This window comes from Larimichthys crocea, chromosome VII (genome assembly GCF_000972845.2).
Source record: "Larimichthys crocea isolate SSNF chromosome VII, L_crocea_2.0, whole genome shotgun sequence".
Lineage (NCBI taxonomy): Eukaryota > Metazoa > Chordata > Actinopteri > Sciaenidae > Larimichthys > Larimichthys crocea.
In genome coordinates, this window is record NC_040017.1 from 22,333,268 (window position 1) to 22,357,723 (window position 24,456).

General features: G+C 39.7%; 1 protein-coding gene across 1 annotated transcript in view; it reads right to left on the bottom strand.

Annotated features, from left to right (window-relative positions):
- gbe1b (glucan (1,4-alpha-), branching enzyme 1b) overlaps nucleotides 1-24,456 on the bottom strand; it is a 77,693-nt gene that overhangs the window by 35,454 nt on the left and 17,783 nt on the right. The window contains exons 6-12 of the mRNA XM_010738799.3: nucleotides 22,103-22,193; nucleotides 20,265-20,474; nucleotides 11,501-11,616; nucleotides 10,573-10,700; nucleotides 10,168-10,266; nucleotides 1,428-1,538; nucleotides 1,172-1,343 (exon numbers count right to left, since the gene is read on the bottom strand). Coding sequence (XP_010737101.2) covers nucleotides 1,172-1,343; nucleotides 1,428-1,538; nucleotides 10,168-10,266; nucleotides 10,573-10,700; nucleotides 11,501-11,616; nucleotides 20,265-20,474; nucleotides 22,103-22,193 — 927 coding nt within the window. The remainder of the gene's footprint in view (nucleotides 1-1,171; nucleotides 1,344-1,427; nucleotides 1,539-10,167; nucleotides 10,267-10,572; nucleotides 10,701-11,500; nucleotides 11,617-20,264; nucleotides 20,475-22,102; nucleotides 22,194-24,456) is intronic.

The window sequence follows — 24,456 nt, forward strand, 5'->3', positions numbered from 1 at the left end:
ACCATGACACAGCTCAGATGATGTGTTGAAAATTAGATATGAATCCATTTAAAAAAAAAAAAATTTTAATCTTAGACAACTTTTGTCCTGTTTTTTTCTCCATGAGCTCCTGAAAGTGTGTATTAATGTTGTCACTATTTCAAAAGGTTCCTTTGATGCCTACCATTAGCCTTGACTCATTGGTGGCAAGCTACTCTAGAGATGTATCCATGAAAGAAATATAACAAATGTAATAACTGAGCATTTTATCCCAAATGGAAAACAAGTAACAAGGGCTACTTCAAGTTATTTTACGCTTTTATGAATGGGGATATCTTAAAATCTGTTTGTGTTCTCACCCTTAAGCTAAAACAAAAACATTATGATGTAATGATATGAAGAAAAAAAAAATGACACTAACAACTAACTAACAACTCGAACAGTAGTGCAATTGAACACAGTAGCGATAGCTCATCAATTAAAAATTTATAGCGAAGCCTGTTTCTGCCTGTTGCCCGCGGAGGACTTGGATGGACAGGAGAATAAATGCATGTTTATATGTGTTGGGTGAACACTCTGGGATTGTTCTGTCAGCCTGCGGGGAGAGGTTCAAATTCAGGAAGAATACAGTAGATGGGAGCGATCTGAAATGATTCCCCTCGCCTCTTTTAATAAAGAATGAAGCAAACAGATGGACGCTGCCTCACAATCACGACCTCGACTGCCTCTTCACTGTTCATTGCCTGTTCAATGTCACCTGGTATGATTAAACATTAATGTGACATGGTATCATCTGGTATTTGCAATATATCAGGGCTGCAACAATCTTTTTTTTACATACTGATCAATCTGTCAGTTACTATTTGCAAAAAAATCACAATTTCTACACCCTGAAGGCGACATTGAAACTGCTTGTTTTGTGTGACCAATGGTTCAAAACCATGTATATTTAATTTACAATGATATTAAACAGATAAAACTTGCTAGGTGATTTAAAAATAGAAATGAATACTCAGAATTATTGCTGATTCGTAGATTCATTGTTCCAACGCTAAAATATACAACGATTGAACTTGAACAGGCAATATTTTCTGACATCTCAATATTATTTATTCTACTATACAGTATAAATTATAGGCATGCGTAGGTAAGTACAGGGTTGGATTCTCTGTGTGTTACTGTGATGACTCACCTATGAAGTTGAGGTATCCTTCTCCACCCAGACCATGAGTGAGGAGGCGGATCATCTTATGCAGCTGAATGCCACGGTCGATGATTGCCGTCATGGGTTCCAGGGAGCTCATGTTGGTGTACATCTCCTTGTCCATCAACCAGAAGGCGAGACTTTTATCCCCAACCAGAGCCTGGAAAGATGGGTTATGTTTTTTTATTACCCACAGCCAGATAAAGCAGACTGTGTTGCCACTATGAAGTCGAAAATAACCTACCTGGTCATGACTTTCTGCATAGGCTATGCATTTCTCTCCGTAGCGCCTGTTGGTCAGTGTGTGGACAATATCGCCTATGTTCCAGTCCTCATCCTTTAACTCCTTCAGGATCTACACAATGACAGAGAGGGGTTATTGAAAAAGGGTATGATAGATGTGTAACTGAGAGATCCATTCGGGCTCTGACTGATGTCTGAAAGCTCAGTATTTCAGCTCTGGCTGTCTTTCTACCTCTAAGTTTTCTCTGGGTTACACTTCTTTCTCAGATCAATCTCTATTTTGACATCTCTATATCCGCACAGTGAGTTATGTCTACCTTTGAATGGTGGTAATGGAGTTTTTAATAACTTCACTACAGCCCATGGGTAGTAAGGCATCAGCTCTCCTCACCTGAGATGGGCAAGGTCAGAGCCTCTCATCCAAACGGTGGGATTCAACAATAAATCCAACCATGGAATCAATGCCCTGCCGCTGGCCTGCCTACATGCACACTTTCTGCCGAAGGAGTCATTTTCAGAGGTCAGAAAGATACCGGGGGCAGCAACACACGCGTCTTGAGCACATCTGCCCACACAGGGCTGCTATACAAAGCCTGTCTCCTAGAAATTACAATTATACTGGCTGATTCTCACTCAGTTACACAAGCAAAGGTGAGCACATGGCAGAGTAAAGATAACCACATCGACACTCGTGGGGACAGAGATGATTTAATAAACAAGAGAGTGCCACAGTATCAATATCATCCCTGAATGGGTGGAAAAAAAAGACTTTATGCCCTCCAAGAACCCTTGATGATGGACATGCAGCCCGTCTGATTGGTAAGGGAGTTGGCGAGCCCATCTCAGTGACAAGCTGAAGTCTGCTCGGTGGAATTGGCTGTGACAGCTGATTGACATGTCAGGAAACCTTTATATTACTCTACAGAGCCATAATCCTCTGAGTAAAGAGAGTAAATTGTGCCGATCAATACGTCTGAGATGAACTGGCTGGTCCACCTAAATAGAGGCTATCCCGCTCTATATATCACCATCTGTTCACATTCACTCTTCTTCACCTTAGCCTTGTGTGGCCATATTAGTCTTTGCCAATGCCACCGGAAAATCTCAGCGAGGCACTTATCATCTACATGTACCACAAATTCTCAGGCCTTTTAACGCTGTCTGAGCTCAGTGTGCTGCCCCAAGCTTAACAGTGCTGGCTATTCTTTGGCCTGAGCCCAATATCACACCTGATCAGTCCCCAGATGTCGAGAAAGATTATTACCTTGGAACGAACATTAGTGTACTGTAATTTCTTAAATCACATTTTAAATCACTTGTCAACAAGCAGGCTTTGACATAGATTGTTTTTACTACCCCAGCTGGCAGGTTTAATCTAATGTCCACCTGTTACTGTTGTTCATGTAAATGGGCTTTAATAGCATTAACATAATTTGGTTTTTGTAAGCACAATGTAACGTGCTTGAGAGAAAAAGAAAAAAAAAGTGTTTTGGGAAATTTCTTTGTACTGTGTTTAGTCATGTTACTGAATACTAGATTAGTTATTTTCAGGTACTTTACATAGATATTAAAAAGACAATAAACCAAAAGGACGTGTAAGAAATGACGAGGGCTTATAAAAAGTGAAACATATCAAAAAAAGGTGAACATGGACATTTAATCGAGAAAAATTAAGCTTGTAATTTCATAAGATGTTTTATTTATTTGTTTATTTATTTATTCATTTTTAATAAAACCTTAAAAACGTGTAAGAAAACAGATGGTACTCCACGGTGCTTATGAGAAGCACAAAGGAAAAAAAAAACAGAATATGAGAGAAGGTTGGAACGTCGATTCAAGAAAATTGATTGAAAATTAGCAAAAACGTCAGGGAGATGATCCGATACAGAAAGACACATGTTCACAGTGTGAAAAATATCTACACTATAAATAGTTAATCAATTAAATTTCCTGATAAACAAGGCATGTGTGTTCTGTAATTTTCCAATTATTCCCAGGACCATTTGAGTGAATAGTATCTTGTTGAGGTAGGTTTGCAGCATTCTGGACAATATTACAGTACAGCTGTTATAATATATGGATAAACTGTATCCACCAGTAATATAAAAGTTTAAAAATGAATTTCACTCCAGCAGCTAAACTTAGAACGCAACACCAGTTAAAAATAAATAAATCCTCCCTTCCCCACAATATAAAAGCCAAACAAGTGAATCTGCCAGATATACCCTGGAGATCATCCCGGCCGCCACCACATCCACATACAATCAGACACTTTACACTTCCTTATGAATCATTACAATTCAATTCAACCGCAAAAGTGGTCTGGGAGCAATTAATCTGGGAGTGGGACTGTCGGAGCGGAGACAGGAGTGACTGGGTTGACGACTTCCCTACCGCCAGCTCACCCACATCAGCCCCGACCAGCCGAGCTCCCTGGCACCACTGACACTCCACTTCATCAATGATAATGAGCAGTGCACAAATCTTACTTTACAAGCCTGCTGTCAGGAGCCAACCAGAGTGCCCGGATTAATTAGGCAGAGCCAGAAATAAAATAAAATAAAAAAAATCTTGCAGTGCAGGGTGAGGTCATCTCACTGCCGCTGACATGCTGTGACTGATTCAAGAGCCTCTCCAGCACCGCTGCATGGTGCTGGAAGGAGTCGGAGGCAGAGACGTGTTTAGTGTAAAGCTCTTGTTTTACATTTGGTGGCTGGCCCAGGCATCCTGCCTCTCCTGTCTTTGCAAACACAACTACTGGAACTGTATTTGAGTTTGCGTTGCTATGGGGACATCCTCTATTCACACGTACAGTGCCGCCCCCAGAGATGAGCGGAGAAGGAAGGTGTGCAACACTCAATCCCCTGGATCAAGCTAATGCCTATATTTTCACAGTTTCGAAATTAATGAATTTTGCCCACGCAAATGTCTCTGCCAGAGGCTTTACTCAGCTGAAAGACACTCCTTAGCTCACCTCGCAGTTTTCCTGTAAAAAGCCTTGGTGAAAAGCTGCAACGTCTAAATCAGTTAACACCATACAAGGGATGTCTCATAGTGCAATTAGCTAATAACATGAAGCAAGACGATGCTGAAATTCTGCCGTTAAAGGAGGTGAGAGAAGAGTGACACCGGCCAAGGAGGTCAAAGAGAGTGGGCGGCTTTACAGGTTGACGATGAAGTTGCATACACAAGTTGGGAGTCATCGCTGCTGCTTGTATTAAGTCATGTTAATTGAAAGTGTTTGCAGTATGATGGACAGAGGACCAGAAATGGATTTATCCCCTGAAACTAATAAGGAGAGAGTTGTGCAGACTGATATTTTCATTCAATTAAAATAAATGGGAGAACAGAAACAAAAATCGCACAATTGACTCGGAGGTCATTCAAGTTGAAGAGCTGGGGACGAGCAAGAGAGAATTCTCCGCATCGTCTTCTCTTCTCCCAGCCACGACCAGCAAGCCATCTACACCCTCTGAAACAATTTGTTTCAATTACATCTCAATCTATTGTAGCTGGAGGGAAGGGTGCTTGTTAAATTAGAGGGCTTTTGTAACATTATCCATTAGGAGTGACAGCATTTTATGGTCATAATCAGATCGAATCATCCAAACTTGTGCTGTGTGCCTTTATCTGGTCCTCCTCATTAGGATATCTTAATTTTTCACAGCCTGTTGGTCCTAACAGCCTTCTGCAGCTAGTAAATGAGTCATATCAATCAGTCATGCTGAGGACGAAAACACAGCATGAGGCCCCCGCTGGAGGAACCGAGAGACTCATTCGTGCACACGTGTGAATCTATAAATAAGCTCACAGCCCATGTTGTTCTGTCTCTTTGTCTGTCTTTCCTACTGTTTCTTCCTGTCTTGCCTGTCTGTCTCTCTGTCTAATGCCTGCCCTCCCTGCTCCATGTCTCCTTCTCTGCAACACACACCTCACTGGAGGCTCCACTTCAGTCCATTCAAATCCCTCCCTAATTGACACTCTGTGAGAAGAGGCAAGGCTAGCCCTGAGTGCACTTCACTGACTATACCAAGGCATGTTCATATGAATGCTTCCCTGCACAGAAATACATGAATCCGGCTGCTCGCTTTACTATTCATGTGGCGTCGATTCTCCTCAGGGGAAGCAACAAATTTAATTTAAAAAATGCAACCAGAAGAAGCATCTAAACGAATATTGCATTGCAAGCAATATTGTTTGAAAAGTAAAAGCGGCGACAACCTCTCCAGAGGCGTCCCGAGGATAATCCTGTGAAACCTTAGGTTACTGTGGAGCAGGCTGCGTCTCAGCGGTGGAGCGCTGCCTGCTGCACAGCTTTTGCAAGCATCACCGAGGAAGGTCAAGTCTGGGACTCACTCTCTTCCCCTCATTCCCTTCTTCTGTCCCCCCTCCCTCTTTTCCCCCTCCCTCCATTCTCGCTACTGTGTAAAAACCCACCGCTGTGAGAGACAGACTTGATTAATGATGCATAGACTTCCCCCATCGAGAAACACAAGAAACTGTAGTGCAAGAGGATGCATGCGGCGCCGAGGTCACACACACTGCTTTGCTTTTTCACTAAAATGTGAGTAAATATAACTTTTGATGTGGGCTAGTGGGTAAAAATGGCACGGATTTTCATGAATCTTACAACAGATAGACCTCTTTAGATATTCTGCAAACAGCATTTTCTCTCAAAAATCAAAAAAAGGCCTCAACTTGCTCTAAACATGCACATACACACACACACGCACACACTCAGACAGGACACGAAACAATCCACATTCAAACACCAGCCAACCCAAACAGACTGACACATCCCCAGAGAGAACCTGCTACCTGTCTGCTTTCCTACAAATGTACTTTTCTAAAGTGATATTTGCTGATTTCCCAAAACCACAGTTGCATACTGAATGTGAATAAATGGCACTCTGTTACTTTGAGGAAACATCACAGCGACCAAGAAAACATATTGAAGTTATTTACTGATCCTAGGTAACATATACCCTCCAAGTTCTCCAGAGGAGGCAAACAGTGCTCCGAGACTAAAAGAAAGCTCTCTGAGAGAAATTCTGCAGATGTACGTAAACATGTTGGTGCCATTAGAACAAACTCTCAGGTAGAGAAATATATAACAACCTTTATTTATCTCTGGATGGAAAGGCTGGGTGTATGTATGCACTTTCCTTGTGCTTCAACATCACACTGTTCTGGACTTTCATACCTGATGGCTGCACAGTTATAAACAATGTTTTCCCATTGTGGGCCATTAAGTACTTTCACAGTGGCAGTTTGGGCTGGAGTGCCGAGCTAAAGGGTGCTTCAACGCTTGTTGTGTGGAAGGACGGAGGATATTTGACGCCCAGAATTTCCCATCCAGTCTGAAGCAGCGCTAGGTGGTAACACACGGTCGCCCGATGGAGTTATTATGTTTGCCAATGATGATTAGTGGTAGAAAGTACTCATTCAATTTTAGTTAGTCGTTTTTTTTGGTAAGTTATCATTTCAAATTCAAGTTTCTGGTTTTGTTATCACAGTACCTGAACACTGTATCAGACTGAGGTTGAATTATGTAAAAATCATGTCCCTTCACTATCACCATGTTTATTTTCTTACAATTTGTTGGTCCAATTATTTTACAAGAATTACGTAAAAAAAAAAAAAAAAGAGGAGTGAGATGTATTTTTCCACAAAATACGCCTTCAAATAAACCACATTGAAAGTATTTTCATTCAGGTTCTTAACAAGTCTCTTGCCGCTGCCATTATGAGATACTTTGTCTACTGTCTGTCTATCTGTCCACATTCAGAGATGTACAACATTTTCTTTTTTACAGTCACTAACCTCTTCGGAGGCAGTTCAGTGCTGGTGTTTGTATGCACGTTTCTGTGTTCGAGCGTGTACAACATTAGCTATGTTTCGTCTGGAAGATCGCAGAGCAAGGAGCTGCACGACATGACTGATGGTAACCTTCAGGAAACATGGAGGAACTGGAAAAACTCTCAGACGGCAAGGAAACTGGCCTGCCAACAGGGCATTTACTCACAAGACTGCACTTGTCCAAACAAGCTGTTCTTCAGTACAGTATAACCAAAAGTAAAATGTTAAACTAGTTTTACTCCAATAGGAAAACTGAACATGAATGAAATCAAATAAAATACATTGATGTAAAGGATTGGACATGATGACGTAGAAATTCAACCTTAAAAAGAAACCCTTAAACATTTAAAGCCATATTTTGATGTTGGTACACTACATTTTAAAACATCTTTAGTTAAAGCGTATCCATTTCTACATGTGATCATTAAGTACAGGGCATGACGTCTTTTTGTTTAGCAACGAGACAAAACTCCATTCAGAGTGTTCACAATATTTTGGCACTGAAGAAATACGCTGTGCAAATGAACGCATCTTTAACATATTTAAACCTCACACATAAATTACACTGAGTTAAAAATTGGGTTGAGCTTGAAAAAAAATAAAAAAAAATCAGAGATCTGGTGAAAGAATGTCTGGATTTTTACAAACGTCCATGCTCTATTTCTAAAACGTATTCATGGCAATTCAATATTTAAATGAGAAAATGCCCTATGGCTGAAATTAACCTGTGTACTTGAGAATGAGTGGAGGGTGATAACCTTACTGTGACGAGGATTTGTAGAAGTGTTTCGGATCTTTAACTATACAAAAGTGGTTTCTTTGACATCACAGCCAAGGACAGACATTTCTGACTAAATAATGCAGGCAGGCAAACTTGCCATTTTGCTATTTTGAATCTGATTAATTTTTGAAATTTGGGCAGCAGTCTCAGTCTGCGAGGACAGAGGACAGAGAATGAAATAAAAAAAATGCCTTTCTGAGTTGTTAGGGGGGCAGTTTTTAAGCCTTATGGTAAAATGTCTTCCAGTAGTGTTATAATAACCTTAAGTTAACATTACGTGATGTCATATCAAACCTTGGACTTCTTATTAACCTGATATGGTTGATTTTTTGAGCTGATTTATCAAACCATAATATTTGCCATAATTTGCCATAATATTTTGTGCTAACATTATTTCCACTGCGTCTAACGTTAGTGTACTTGTTATTCTAAATTCCACTTTACTGACATTACTCTAACATTACCAACATGACAATTCTGCAGACTTTTCCAACATCGGGTATGGTATGTTACTTGATATTAGGGTAAATGCCAAGCTCACTGAAAACAAAAGGATCTAAATGGAAGTCATCAGCTTTCTTTTGGTTTTACTGGTTGTGAAATCAAATTAGAAATCTAAGCCGTGTCTTTTAATTGACTTCACAGCAGCTTTGAAAGCCGCACGGCCGTACTTTTCAAAGTGAAATGTAAAGATGACTCGCAGCCTATTTAAACGCTTCAATTAAGAAAAAAAACATCACAACAGAAAGTTCTTCTTGGATTAGCGGCTCGGTGACCTTCATGTTAACTTCCTTGAAGCTGGTCTTCCTTTTGCCTTTATTGCTTTTAATATTAACAACAATAATGTCTCTTCCATCATTTATTCATCACTCTGTGTTTGAAGGGATACATAATGACCTTTCAATTCGCACAGCAGGCACTTCTTTAGAGAAAAGCACAAAGACCTTCTTCAGTTTGATTAAAAAAAAGCTCGTAGCTCCAGGTGAAAAGAACGGCTCGAGTGCAGAGACTCTTCACACTTAAGATCACATTCATAACAGCGGGAGAAAAACAAGAAAAATCCAGAAAATTTATGTGACAAGTTTACACCTGTGAACGTGTCTAACTGTGAATATGACATTGTGACTTTAGAAACATCCTTTTCATGGTAATATAATGCGGTTAACTTCGCAATACATTTTGTCACCACTTTAATCATTCCTAGCCCTTATAGCCAGTAGTTTGGTAGAAAGTATAAATATTTTATAAAGTGTCTATTCAATTATAGAACAGCAGAGTGTGAAAAAGTATAGTATTGGTATTACTGAAACAATGAACGTATCTACTATAGTATTTGTGGTAATAAAAAAAAACATGAGTCAGCAAGCGTCAATGTGGAATACTATAAATGTGCAAATAAATTCATGGCTTGGTTCAGTTTGTTGACTTCACACAAAGTGGCCGGGAAAAGTATAGAATGTAATACAAAAGCCTCTCTTACTCTAACACAATGCTATCTAATACAAAACACCCCTGATTACAGCACTTACTATAGAGTTACAGTGAAGAAATACATCTGTGAGACGGAGTCAACAAAAACCGAAAAACAAAGCTTCACAAAGATAGTCTTTAACCAGAGCTATTGTACTGAATTGCAGGACATTGTGGAGGTCGCTGTAGTTTTTCTTGTCAGTGTGTATTGTATAAAGTGTAAACAAGAACTTTTCTAAAAGATTCAAAGCCTTTAAAGTACGTTCCTAAATTTCACTTTCAGTCCTATTTCAAGCTACAACACAGAGCACAACGGCCATGCCGGTTCCTCTAGGAAAATAAAGGCCACGATCCTTGTGTCACTGTATTGCTATACAAGTTTTACACTTGAAAAGGCTCAAAAGCTTAGCAACAGACTCAGCTATAATATAGCACAAGAGTGTTTAATGCCTGCTAACATGCCACGACACTCTCTTTGTCTTTCATCCCTGTTTTGAAAATGCTTTTAGTTTTCTCTTTACTGTTTTTGTGGCTCTTACAAAAGTTTATGTGGGAGCATAGGCCTACGTGTGTGTGTGTGTGTTAAAGTTTGTGGGGAGAAAAGGGCACAAAAAGAAGTAAATTATCTTACCTGAATCCACTTGTCAGGAATGGCCATAGCCAGTCGGTAATCAAAACCAAGTCCTCCCTCCTCCACAGCTCTGCAGAGAGCAGGCATCCCTGACACATCCTGCAGAGAAGTCACACTATTTCATATCACATTTTCCCTTTGTGTGCACAGGTTTTTCTTTCCCTGCACTCACTCAGCCAAGATCACATCAATACCCCTCCAACAAGTCACATGTTAAGGACTAAAAATCCTATACCACAGGACAAAAAAAAAAGAGTGACATCCCATTTCCTTTTGCATTACTTCTTAATTACACCAATGAATACGTAAGTAAGCTATGTCTAACGAATCATTGCTTTTAATTAATAATAGCCGTGGGCAGTGTCATTGCAAAGTAAGTAGATGCGTGGTGGAGTGTGTTTTTACCTCCCCGATAGTGATGCAGTCTGGATAAAGGGTATGAACGACGTGATTGGCAAGCATCAGGTAAACCAAAGAGTCCTCGTCCACTTGTAGGCCAAAGTACTCACTGTAGTCTCCCGAGAAGCCGAAGCCTGAGGATAAACACCCACACAGTCAACAGTCATCGTGATTTCTACCCAAATGTCTAAAATCCTTTTTACTGCTACGGTTTTACTTTACATCTTTACATGTTTCTGATCGGTCTTTAATATATTAATTTCTCATGGCTTATTATCATTTGGGTTAGAAGCTAGTACAAAGACATCCAACACTGATTCAGTATATGCTCACAAGTACACACACTACACAGTAAGATGCCAAAGAAGCGTCTCCCGGTACTTATTAACTTATTAAAGTACATATACTACACGCTGTGTGGCAGCTATTGCATTTATTTTTCATGTGTGGCCCCAGAGTTAGTACTCAAAATGTTTGCTTTTTAATAAAATGCTCTCCTCATTGAATAATTACAGCTTTTATCAAGCAATCAGGCTCAAGTATAGTGACTGCTTTGCCTGGGAATCCATCATTTGTTTTAATACAATATATTTTTCACTCTACTAGATGTATTTATAAAAAATTTACTTTTACCCTGAGAATCATGTAAACCTTTTTAAGTTTAGACACAGTTTAATTTACGTGGCAGCAGTTCACTGTTGCGGCCTTGTGTCTTTTAATTGAAACACATTTTGTAGATAAGAAATTTCACCACTTGATGGCTGGGATCAGTCAAACCTCTCAGCAAAACTCCTACCGGCCTTATTCTTTAAGCTTCCGGAGTCTGTGGTGCACGCTGCACTGTGGGTTTCAAAGTGGAGGAGGATGACATGCTTTACACACACACACACACTACCCAGTCCTGAAATATGAGATGCACACAAACCAGCCTTACCGATGCCATGGTGGTGGTACAGCATAGAGGTAACGCCATCAAATCTGAAGCCGTCAAAGCCGTACTCCTCCATCCACCAGCGCAGGTTTGACAGAAGGAACCGCAACACTTCCCAGCTAGCAAAAGACACAAACAGGCATACGCACACACACATTCAAGGTCAGATAAACAAGAAGCTGTGAATTATTCACACATCTCATCATGCACTTTAGGCACCAGAGATTAATTTTCACCGCTACAGGACATTCACATATTGATAACCAAAGCTCCATTATGCTGGAGATGGAGTGTCACTGACAGGAGACGGTGTTTTCATTAACTACACCATAGAGGGGATGCTGTCTTTCACCTATCCAGTTGTCAGGATGAGAAATTAATGGCTTACAGTACACGGCAAAGTTTTCCGATTTCCATCAGACCACTTGCATGACCACTGGGCAAGCCTTTAGTACAGCCAGTCCCATCCCTGCATATGTGAGAACTGATAGGATTTCATGCTCCACTTGGATAAACAAATACCATGCTGGGGAATTGAGTTCCCACTCTTCAGGGTGAGATAAATCATACACTTCTACTCGGCTTCCATCTTCAACATGTAACGAGTTCCTCTGTCCTACATGCAAAAGCGAAAATACTCAAGACTAAAAATGGGTGAGACCAACAAACGATCTGAATAAGAAAGCATTACTTGTGGCTGTATTTTCCTGGTGTCCTACAAAGCATGCAAATGCTCTCTGTGCCTGTTGGGCTGGACTGTATTGGTTGAAGCTGGAGGAGGCGGATTCCATAAATGGCCCCATTCCCCAGTTCCTGACTGAGCGATGGGAGAGTCATCTGGATCTGAAGAGCCACTCAAGGCAAAGTACATTACGCACCTCACCTCTTCCTATTCAGTTGCGCGTTGCCATGGAAACGTCAGTTAAAAAACTCAAGATTTGGTTGTCTATGCGCAGAGTGTGTAATGAGCACCAAATGGAAGACACTGTACACATGGATGCCATGTTTGAAAGCAGATGTGAGACGATTGACACATTCATGACACTGATTAAATGTGAACTGCCGCCTCCGCTCGGGCTGAAATTCACAATTCAGACGCTCTTTATACACTCAGCTCAACAACGGTTGTAATAATATGTGTCTAGTGTATCTATTTTTGTGATGAATTGTTCTATGGTACATCTATAAAGTACATTCGCCACCATTTCACCATCGAAAGCTTCATTAACTACCTCCACAGCATCACCTCAACCTCCACTTAAAAGACTATAACACTATAAACATTCATGATGCACTACACTCATGGGCTGGCATATCTGTATCTACTACATAAACTGGACCCTTCATGATTTCAACACAACTAATAATTAATTCATTATTAATTTATTATTTATCATGCAAAAACAGCTGTCATGAACTTTTACCAGCACTGCAGCACACGTCATCATAACATGTTCCTTCTTTGATATTTACCAATATTTACATGGCCACTAGGTGGCAGTGTTACTTAATTTGTATGATGTTCTAAACCTTAACTTGCTTTGCACAAATGTGCAAAATGACAGGCGCTAGTTGACACATTTATCATTATTGATGTGAATGAGATCCAAAGTCGTATTCTCCTCGTTCCCCATGAGGCGGGAACGCTGCACTGAGGCTAGCATGTTTTGGCGCCGGATGTTGGCAGTCTTGCATACAGTAACGTTGTCATTTGCCAAATTAACCACAGTCGTTTAGGACTGGTATGAGGAGGCAAAATAAAAGGAAAACTCATGAGTCCGTTTTTCATCGAATTGCCTGTTTTTATTGTCAATCTTTCCTCACTAACCCTTTCCAAGACACAAATCCATTCGCAGCAGCCTCGGACATGTCAGGTCCATGTGAACCTTCTCAGAAATCAGACTTCTCCACTTCTACACAGATTGCTGAGAGCCTAATATGCAACAGCCAATAGACTATTCAATTTGAGTTGTGTCCAAACACGGGCACACTAGTGGCATATTTTATTAGTAACACTTGGGAGAGAAGACAAAGTTCTTTGTTTGCACGTCAAAAGTTGGTTGCATTAAGTTGTTGTCTGACAGATGTTTCACCACTGCAAGGGTAGTTTGGCTGAATTAGAAGTCCACGTGGGCTGGGCACTTCCATGAGTATGGCACAAGAAATAACATAACTTCAGTCTGTCAACTTCAAGTCTCTGGCTTGTATTCTGGAAACTGTGTTCATTAAATCCACTAAAAACAGAATCACTGTCTAGACGAATAGAGTGAACTGCACAGTGTGCTGTTTAGATTTATACTGTAAGGCTGAATTTTTAGTCATATGCATTATTAAAAATGTTAAATGTGATACTGAATGAGTTTTTTTCCCCCCTTCTGGAACATGACTGAAGTCCTGATTTCCCTTCAGCTCTCGTTATCTACAGTAGCTGTTCAAAAAAACAGATTCAGAACCTGAATTAGAAAAGCTGGATGCTGAATTTCTTTTTTTGCCTTCCAGTTGCAACACCATACTGAGAGGCAGTTCAACATTTTTGGCTTGAATGATACAATTTCATCATGTCAGAAAGTTGGTGAAGCGGTCAGGAGTCTCAGATTCATGCTTCAACAACACTTCAGTAACATCTCAAACTACAAAAATCCATCCAAACATGAGACAATTCCTGTTCTCAATAATAATAATTCTAATAACTTCATATCACTGATTCATCTCCTGAATGTTCCAACTGTAAATGCCAAGGATTACATCCTCTATGGCAAAAGACAAAATACCAGATTTTTTTTTAATCCAAGTAAGCCGTGACACAAAATGCATTTAAATGCGTTGCCTTCTGTGCTCCACTCCTCAGGGATGACCAACCTCAGCACTGTTTAACAGGTGTGAAGCTGCATGTTACATCGGCGCTTCCGCCTTCCCTTGAGGAAGAGCACAAGGGAGCCTGGTATGATCCGATATAGCAGTCTGGCTGGGTGGTCACGCAGACCCTGTGATAAATAGATTAGGTCCTCCTCTCCACTGCACAGAGCCAACAAAGGCTCAGACACAATGTATCCTCACGGGATGGAGATAATAGCCAGTGAGAGCCAGAGGCCCAAGATGAAACCATACTGCCACATTAGGACCCACAATGCCATTCATCAACAAGTCCAATTACAGTGGGAAAGTAGATCTCTATACCCGCTGCAATACACCGCTTATCTATGCAGTTCAATGAAGTTATCACTCGGCCTGTGGTGTTAATACAAAGGCAAATTACATCTCATACTGTCCTCATGCTTAAGCTCGGCGATGACAGTGAAACCTGGTTAGAGAGCACTAAGAGAGTAAAGCTCTAATATTGCTGCTTGTAGAGTAAGAAAAGGTAATCGATCATGTGTGCTGTTTGTTTACCTACAAGCACTAATGCTGCAAAAGTCACTACAAGTCAATTCAAATAATGTTTCACATCAGCCCCATATCAGGGCTGATTTCCTCCTCCAGCTGACTGTGACCCATATTATGCTATTTATGTTCTGCTGCAAACAGAGCGTATGTAGCGAAACATCCGGTGTTTCTCGAAGTCAGTTTTTTTTTTGCATAAGGGGGTCAAGGCAACTTGTCATGATGGCAGAGAGAAAGATTTAAGTCCCTGTTTTCACAAGATCACAGGTAAGCTGCAGATAAGACCAAATAAATTTAAGAAGCTGACAGGTCATTCCACAAGAACCGTGATGCTCAAACAACGATGCTAGACAGCCTGATGGATGGTGTGCATTTGTTGGACCAAAAAAGGACAAATAAGGTGCCTCATTTAACGCATTTCAAACTTTTCTCCAGGCCCTGCAGCCATTAATGCATCCAGCATAGAGACATTGACAGGAGTGACACCTGCAATAAATTCACATTTCTTGGTTAAAGCTTGATTTATTTATTCTTTCAATCATGAAATTATTCTTTTTACTTGTGGATACATTAAATACACAAATGCGCAGTACATTCTTGGAGGGATACATCTTTCTTTTCTTTCTTCGTCTCTGTTTTTTTGTTCTGTGACTAAAGGCAGAATTTATAATCTTGTTTAGTCGTCATTTATTCTTTCATAAGATAAGCTGCAGTGCAGTAAAACAAGTCCAATTATTCAATCAGCACTGTGTGGGTCTCAAAGCAAGTATATGCTCTATGCTGGACATTTGTATTGAAATGCGTGTTTATACTTTGTATCACATCGTTAAGCAGCCCTCTAGGCAGTCTGGTGATGCTGGCTGCCTCGCAGGGTAAACTCTCATCTAGCTGTCTGACAGACTGTCCCTGTATCGCTGCGCTTTGTGTCAGATATCTGCCATTTGTCTGGCATTCTTCGGGCTGCCTGGCAGCTAGCTGCTTTTGCTTGTCATCCTGGGAGGGATATTCTGCTGCCTGTGAGACTGTTTGTATGTTTAGCAACCTGTAATTAGTATCCTTGTATACTTGGTGCCTTTCAGAATTCTCATCAGCGACCCATATTTTAGCAGGGGCAGGAGATCTCTGAAGGTGTATGTTCTCATGAATTATTATCAAGTTATTTGGTATGACAAAAAAAAAAAAATCATTTTAGTTATACAGCACGTCTCCAAAAGCAGTGACGCCACATCATGTGTTGTTGTGATGTGCTGACCACTTGGGATTGGTTAATTAAGAAAAGAGGTGGGCCAGAACATGGCAGCTAGAGCCTTGAGGGAGGGTGCAGCCTTGCACAGTCCCTCAGGGTTGGGGAAGTAGATGAGGGGGGATGAGCCACAGTGGGAACTGTTCCTTTATATGTATGTTAGTATTCCAGGACAGATACAAAACTGTTTCCTCGCACAGTAATTGCGAATGTAATTGTATAATTGAATTATAAATGAATCACTCACTTGCAAAATACTGCAAAGCTTAGCAATCTAGTGATATTGATCAAGTTTCAGTATCATGAAGAAGAGCAACACTGACTCTTAATAAACTCATATTAAGAGATTTTTAAGTTGAGTCACTCGTTTAATTAACTCATAATTTAATGTTCCGTCAATGCCTGAATGTCTTTTCTCAGTATGTTCAATGGCTATTCAAGAGGTAGATTTATCATCACATGAAAAACAGGAATTTCTTTGCAAAGGTCCCTGCCATGGAGCTTTTTTTTTTGTGCTATTTGTGGGGTAGTTTTAAGGGGCTGAAGGCCATGAAGGTACAGTGCTGCTGGGTTCCTAACCACTGGCTCCACCCAGGACCTAGTGGAAGCTCTATAGGCAGCTCCAACCAGCCACCAAGCACACCTACAGCTAAGCTGAACTCATTAGCTGAAGCTCACCAGAGGGGAAAATACAGCTTTTCCCCTTGCTGTGTGACTTGATGGGGCAGGGGGAAATAACTCATGGGTACTAAATACTGAAATGACTGAATTTGGACTGAGTTGCCATTTCAAGCATGAGTTTATTGACCGATCAGACAGCAGCCAGGCTCCAACTATCGTGCTAAGTTAGTCCAAGTATGTAAAAAACATAAATGCTCCAAAGGGAGATAGATTTTTCTTTTGTGATGGTTTCTGCTCTGTTTCTTTAAAATAAAAACCTGTCACTGATCAGCAGGGTGAGTCTTCTCTACACGCCTTCCCTTGTGTGCAGTTCTCTTATTTAAGAATTTCACAATAAAAGATTTTTTAACTGACACAACAACCGAAAATGTCAAATTAAGCAATAAATGACGCAATCAGACCTCACACTGTCAAAACTCGTGCTTAGGCAAAAAAAATATCTTTATCTATAATTTATAATGAGGCTCTTTGTAGCAATGAAACCTACATGGCATAAGCTTTGTGGGAGGGTTACATGGATTTAAAAAATACTTTGACAGTTTTACAGTGGATTTAACGCTATAATATATTGTACATCAAAGAACCTAAATCATTTGATTCAGCCTTATTTGATCTCTCATACTGTAGAATAAACACTGTAAGCAGTGCTAATCTCATTTAGTGAATATCTATAAGCTGTCTTTTGTCCTCACAGAGGCACAGAAACATTCACTATTATTCATATTGCCCAATCCACATATCGTTAACAAATATTTGACCGGAGTAAAAACCCATACGTAGATTAATCTTTTCAAAGAGAGAATTATTGCTCCTTGGTCCCTCAAACTCTGGGCTGATCTCTCAGCATGAGAACATGGAGAAGAGTTAAAAAGAGCCTTCAAAAGCCTGGCCCTGAGCCTATTTTTCATATCTTCAGAATTCACACAAAGATTGATGAAAAATGGATGCAAATGATCCTGAGAGAGGTGGGGGGATTACAGAACAAGCCCACATCAAGCTTCTCAGAACTCTCACATCTGAAGGCCCTGATCTGCAAAAAAAAGGCTCGGCTTCTCTGGCTGCCAACCCCCTACAAGCCGAACCATGGTGCTCCATTCACATGGCCACTGTCTCAAGGTGACTTTTGTGTCTTTGAAAAGGTTTGTGAAGGAAAACCACAGCCAGCTAATAATGCAATCATTCCCATAGTTAGTCAGATATACAAACTAAATATCCTTTAAGGTTTCAAGGGCACTTGGGGCAGTTCAGCTCAAAGCAAAGAAAACATTATCTTTTCCTCAATTACACTCAAATAATTAATCCAGTTTTGCAACTTAGTGACGAGACTGTATTTTCTAAAGACATTACAACAACCGCCTGACATAGTGTCTGCAGTGTGTGTCCTCAAACATATTTGACTCAGAGGGTACTTCAGTTAAGAACTGGATAGCAGGCATCTATCTAAACAGCATTTTCTCCAGACTGAGTTGAATGTTTTATGAGGGAAAATTGAAGAGAAACACATAGCGGCTTAAGAAAGGTGCTCTTTGATAAAGATGCAGAAGTGGAAGTGGAGCACTAGAGGCGGCAACAAGGAAAATATATCTTTCCTCTGATAGCCAGTATCAGTCAGCTTCTGTCAGCCTAATAAGAACATCATGGTCAGACTGTGATGGCTGATAGCAGAGCCGCTTGATTAAAAACAGGCTGTGTTTCACAAAAGCCTCGCAGCCAGCCTCTGAGGTTCATTTCCTTCCAAAGGGAGTAGCAGAAAAGCTTGACACAAACGACACGTCCAAACAACCTGTGAGAGGCAGAGAAGACAAATGAACTGGCTATGACATTGTGGGGCTCCTTTGGGTTTTTACAAATGACTCCTCATATGCCTCCCAGTCGCGGCATATGTCTGCACCGTGTTTAATGAGTGCTTGGGATATGAAGAGAGTTCAATAACTAATGAAAGAGGAACCTTGTACTCTTATTATAGCCCCCATGCCTGACACTAAACATTGTATAATGTATTGGAAACTGCTGCACACCAACACACACATTAAAAGCGAGTTCAAAAAGGCATCTGATAGACCCAACAGTGCCTGTTCCTCTTTAATGTGTGCTGGGATCATTTTCTGGCTACAGAGGCAAGAAGAGACACTTAATTAACAGGGCCTACAACAACACCAATCAATAGTTTAGGTGTACACTGAGCACCAGCAGAGTCAGAAAACTGCCTCCCGACTTGAGGCCTTTTATGTTTTGTTTTTTTGTCTCCTCACACTTTTGTAATTATCTGCAAATATGAACATTTGCATACCCTGCCAACCCTGTAACATCAAATCATTACTCATGATGCATTCAAATTCAACACCTGTCTGGCCAAATGTGTAAAAGGTAAAATCAAAAGCATCTGAGAAACCTTAAATGCACCATTAACCATATTGTTGGCCTCAGGAATATCAGATTTACAATGAGTCTGACTGCATGGCCATTTTGGTGAGAGATGTAATCTGTCATTTTGAGGTCATGTCTTGCTTTTGACCTTCAACACATCATCAGATAGTCAGAGTAAATATAAAGAGTGGTACGTCAGCTCCCATTTGGCCTCATTTATCAATCTGTTTATATGCTGCGAGTAGGTTTTTGTTTTAAATTCAGAACCCCTAAAGACAATGGGCTAATTTTTTTTTTCCAAAGACAAACATTTATACATCTGATGATTTTAAATCTCTTTATATGAGTTTAGCGTCATATGTAACATTCAAATGCAACATTTAAACTCCACAACCAGAGCATAATGTGGAGTTGAAATTGCAGTAATCAGAGGGAAGTTCCTTGCTTTTATATCTTGGACAGCACTAAAAGGCGAAATTTTGGCTTTAACTACATTTAAATTATAGTACTATAAAGCCAAACATAAAAGTGAAGAAGTCCCACAGTGCTGGTTCCATGCAGATCTACTGTTAATAACACAAAATGTGGAGCATTTCTACTGTACTGTACACAGTATACTTATCTCACTAAGTAATTGCATTATAATTTGATCAAATCCAACAGCTTTACATATTAAAAATGCTTTTTATGGCTCTCACAACTTCTGTGAAAAGATTTACAATTCACTGTTGTTCATGTTCCCTACAGTAAAAAAAAAAAAAAGAAGCTTATTCCATCTTGTTAAAAATGAAAATATAAAATGCGGTTTGCAATACTAATGCATCAAATTGACTTGATGAAATCACGCTATAAACAATGCATCAATGCACATCTCAAAATATGTTGTACAACGTTTTGATGCCAATAAACTGAACAGCTTGTGTTGTTTGTCTTGATGTGAGGTACTGCAGGTAAGACATGTATCATTTTTATGAAATATAGATATAATCTGAAAGAAGATTATTCTGAATTTCTTTAAAACACGCACCCTTAATGGTTTTGGAGTTTACTTACAATGACTGCAATCTGTTAATGTTGTTACCACAAAGAGAATACCTGGAGTAGTTGAAGAGGCGACTGTCCCACATGCTGTGCTCCCCTCTGGGTGGAGAGTGGAAGAAGCACGAGTCGGAGCCATCAAACTTGTTCAGTCCATCCTCTGTGTTCTTGGAGGCGTGGCTGTGAACGACATCCAGCAGCACCACAATGCCCATCGAATGAGCCACATCTATCAGCTGCTTCAGCTCTTCCGGGGTACCATACCGACTACAAGTACAAACACATATACAGATTTGTATTAGTTCACCATGACCTGATCCTGCCGTACACCCTTCTCCAATTCATGCTTGTAACTCAACCACAAACCTGATTTGACCTAGATCTAAATAATAATGTTATAATTACTCCAACTGTCCTTACATAGACAAAACTTTTTGTTTGAGCATTTGGATCTCATAAATACACAAATAAAAGAAACAGAGTTACACAAATACAATCCTGCATACACATCCTTTTTCCTCAAGGACTAAATATTTTGTATCTGAATAATATGAATGAATGAATGAATGAATAAAATAAAACCTCTCAGTCTATTGTGCAATGCCTAACCAGAACACTAGACCATAACAAGCCCCCTCCTGCAAAAATAAACCTTCACAAGGTGACGATCAACACAAATGCCCTTAAGAGTTTATTGTACTTAACGTAGTATCACAGCGACAACAGGCCTACGATTTATCAGAGAGTGAACTGAATTAGAATGTGTTCAAATATCATCAAGCCTATTTAGTATTATTTCATTATTTACTGTTCCTCTTTGATCATTTATTTAAAGATTATTCAGTCCAACCACACTGTTGATGTATATTCAATTCTTGTGTTATTCTAACTCTCTCAGTCCTTTAATAAAAGGGTCATAAAGTGGAACTCATAGGATACCTCACACAGTAACTGTATATATGCATACACACCTCCAAATATACAAACAAACACATCTTGGCGTACACTCCTCATATTGTCCAATAACATTCTGCCTGTCCTTTTAGCTATCATTATATCATCTTTGAAATACAGGACACATAGCGACAGTATTACGCTCGCTTCCCGGTACTCAACCACTCAGGTTTTAAATGACACTGAGAGATCAATCAGGGGTGAAATTACACTATATACATTACAGTTTGGGTTTATGCTCTACTCTAAGCAAGGAAGGAGGGATCTCTGAAAGAAGATAAATACTCGTACTAGTCCACCCTTTATCTCCACCCTCTGGATTAACAGCAAATGTATTTACAGAGAGAGATTATTGCTGGTGTCGGCCTTCCTAACCTTGATTTGAGGTGACTATTTCTAAGAAGTGAGGAGTTGCTCACTCGGTTTGTTCTTCAGGACTATTTGCGGGTTGTATTAAAAAAGGCAGATACTGCAAGTGACAGGAAAAGTGGTGTAAATGACGTGTGAAACACTGCGAATATAATGAATACACCTTCAAGTGGTAATCTTTAAGATTTTAGTCCTGGTTGATTTTACAACTTCTGTGTGTCTGGCGGGTTTTAAAAACTACAACTCCAGGACTTCTATTTGAAATGGAAAGCGTATTGATCACAAGAAACCAAGGAACGTGTGGGCTGAAAGGATTCACCGCACTGTGACAGTTAACAGTGCCTTCCGGCATGGTAATACTGAACTCATGATCAAATGTTGCCTTCCACATTACGTGAAATGTACACTGGCCGCATGCATCGTTTCAGAGTCACTCAGTTCTGGCATAGGAGTTGCAGACTGTAATGAAAACTATAATATAGACAGGTAATTACAGAATTCAAATAAATGTTGACTATAAATGGTATCAAGGATTCTTAAAATGAACACCATAGTAACTTGAGCATATTTACCTGGAAGCAGCAAAGAAACTTGTAATCTGATATCCAAAGCTTGCGTAGTAGGCATGCTCCATGATCGCCATCAGCTGAATACAATTGTAACCTGGATACAAAAAGCAGAAAACAGAAAAATCAAAACAGATTCTTCCTGACGTCATGTGTTCAGAACTTTTCTACCAGATTATTTAATCTCATTTCTTATTATATCTCTTAAAAAACACAGCTGCTTAGATCATATCCGGAACAATCAGTGCGCAATAAGAAATCTTTTTTTAATTCTAATACATACTGACAACATTATCTGAAAAGGTCTCCATTGTTCTGATATGTTTGACCACATTAATTTAGTACAGCAAGCATCTGGAAGTATTATGACTTAATAGTATCTGACCCGTGTCAGTCATACTGTATATATGAGCTCCAGGCATTTCCTTTTTTCCCACACAAGCTCTGGTATCGTAAAGACAAGCTGTGGCTACAGGGAAACACCAGCTATCAGAGTCAGGAGGTCATGTACAACATTTCAAAAACGACCTACGAAAACTGCTTCTATGAATATGAGAACAACAGGCTTTTAAACTGCCACTGAGCATTCCAGAGGGAGGCCCTGCGGTTTTTCACTGTTGTGTGGAGCAGATTTATTTATTTATATCGGAGCTTCTTTTCAGGCTAGAGAGAGAGAGAGAGACAGAGAGAGAGAGAGAGAGAGAAAAAAAACTTTGGCTTCTGAAGGACTGTGACAAAGCACTGGGGTGAGAGGAAGTTTCTCTTTTTTTTATATTTATATACTCTACCCACAGTCAAGAAAATGAAATGGCAGGCAAAGGCAGCCGTCACTAGAGACGGTGGAGTTTAGCCTCCTGGAGAATCCTATTGTGCAGATTCCCTCAGCTGCTGCAGGTAGATTCTTTGACAGCATTTACTCTGGCAGTTTCCGTTCCCGCTAAGCAGGATGACACAACCAAGGAAACTGCATTTATCAGATTTCTCCTGGTCTGCGGTGCCAGTCATATCTGTGTCTTTTAATAATGTCAGTGCGGCAGGCTGAAATTTGAATGCAAAATAATGCCACATCTCATATGAAGAGAAATGCGAAACAAGACAGCGATCTGTTCCATGAGGTTAAAGTCACACTGGATGCTCGCTCCATAAGTTATGATGAAAATTAACCACAGATGGAAATTAATGAGCCACATGTGTAATGAGAACACGTGTGACACTGTTCACATGTGAAAGCACAATGAGATATGTTCTGATTATAACTAATATTAATCACGGCTGCGAGCAGCAATATAAAGGGAGCTCTGAAATGTACTAATGAAAGGAAAAGGGTGATAATATTTACATTGTCGAAAAAGTATTTTTTATAAACAAATAGTGAAACAAAAACACAAAAAATGGAAACTTAAAAAAAACATTTGACCACAGCACCACCATCTGTAAGTGTTTTCAGAATTTAGTATGCAAGGCTGACACATTATGCAATGCTTTGGATTCCCATCATGGCAAGGGACCAACTAATTAATCTGGCAAATTAACAGAAATACAATTTGAGTGACAGGTAGGCTGACATTGCCATCCATAGATAAATAAATTAAATCTAAAAATCACACTTGCACTCAATAGTATTGAAAAATCTAATTAATTAATAATTCATTAATTCATGTTTTGAATTTAGTTTTTCTGTGCAAATTGCCTTCTAATTTATTTATTCAAAAATAGTGGGAAAAAAATCAAAAACAGAAAACAAACAAATGCCAAAATTCCAACTCAAACACAATTTTCAAATCTTTTACCAAAGATCCTATGTCGGCAACAGTAACTTCACAAAGATCAAATAAATGTCTTACATATAAAAGGAACGTGTTTAGAGTAATCTAAGTCTTAGCACTCACAGTAACCTGATGAATAGTTGTTTTTCTATCAGACAGAATTCAAATATGGAAAAAAAAAAAAAAATCACAGTTCTGTTTACCAAGCCAAGTTGACTCATGTCAAAAAAATCGATAAATAAATTGGCAGAATCTGGTGTAATTAAACTGAGAATAGTTGGTAACTTATAACCAGAGACTTAACCAATGAATCAACCCGCAGTGGCAGGATTACTGATTTAATCAGAAGTGAGTCAGCAGTGCTGTATAAAAAAATACTTAATGTTGAATGTATTGTTATTAACTCATCATGGGAGTTTATCATGAATTAAAATTTTTAGGTCATCCTGAGTTCAAGTCTGTTCTGTATTTATTTTACTGAATGACATGAGGTGCAGGAGGGATGGCTGCTGTCTACTATTGTCTGTCCAAGTCAAGATCATGGAAATGGAAATAAGTTGTCAGTTTTGGAGCCATAACTCCTGTGTGGTGTGT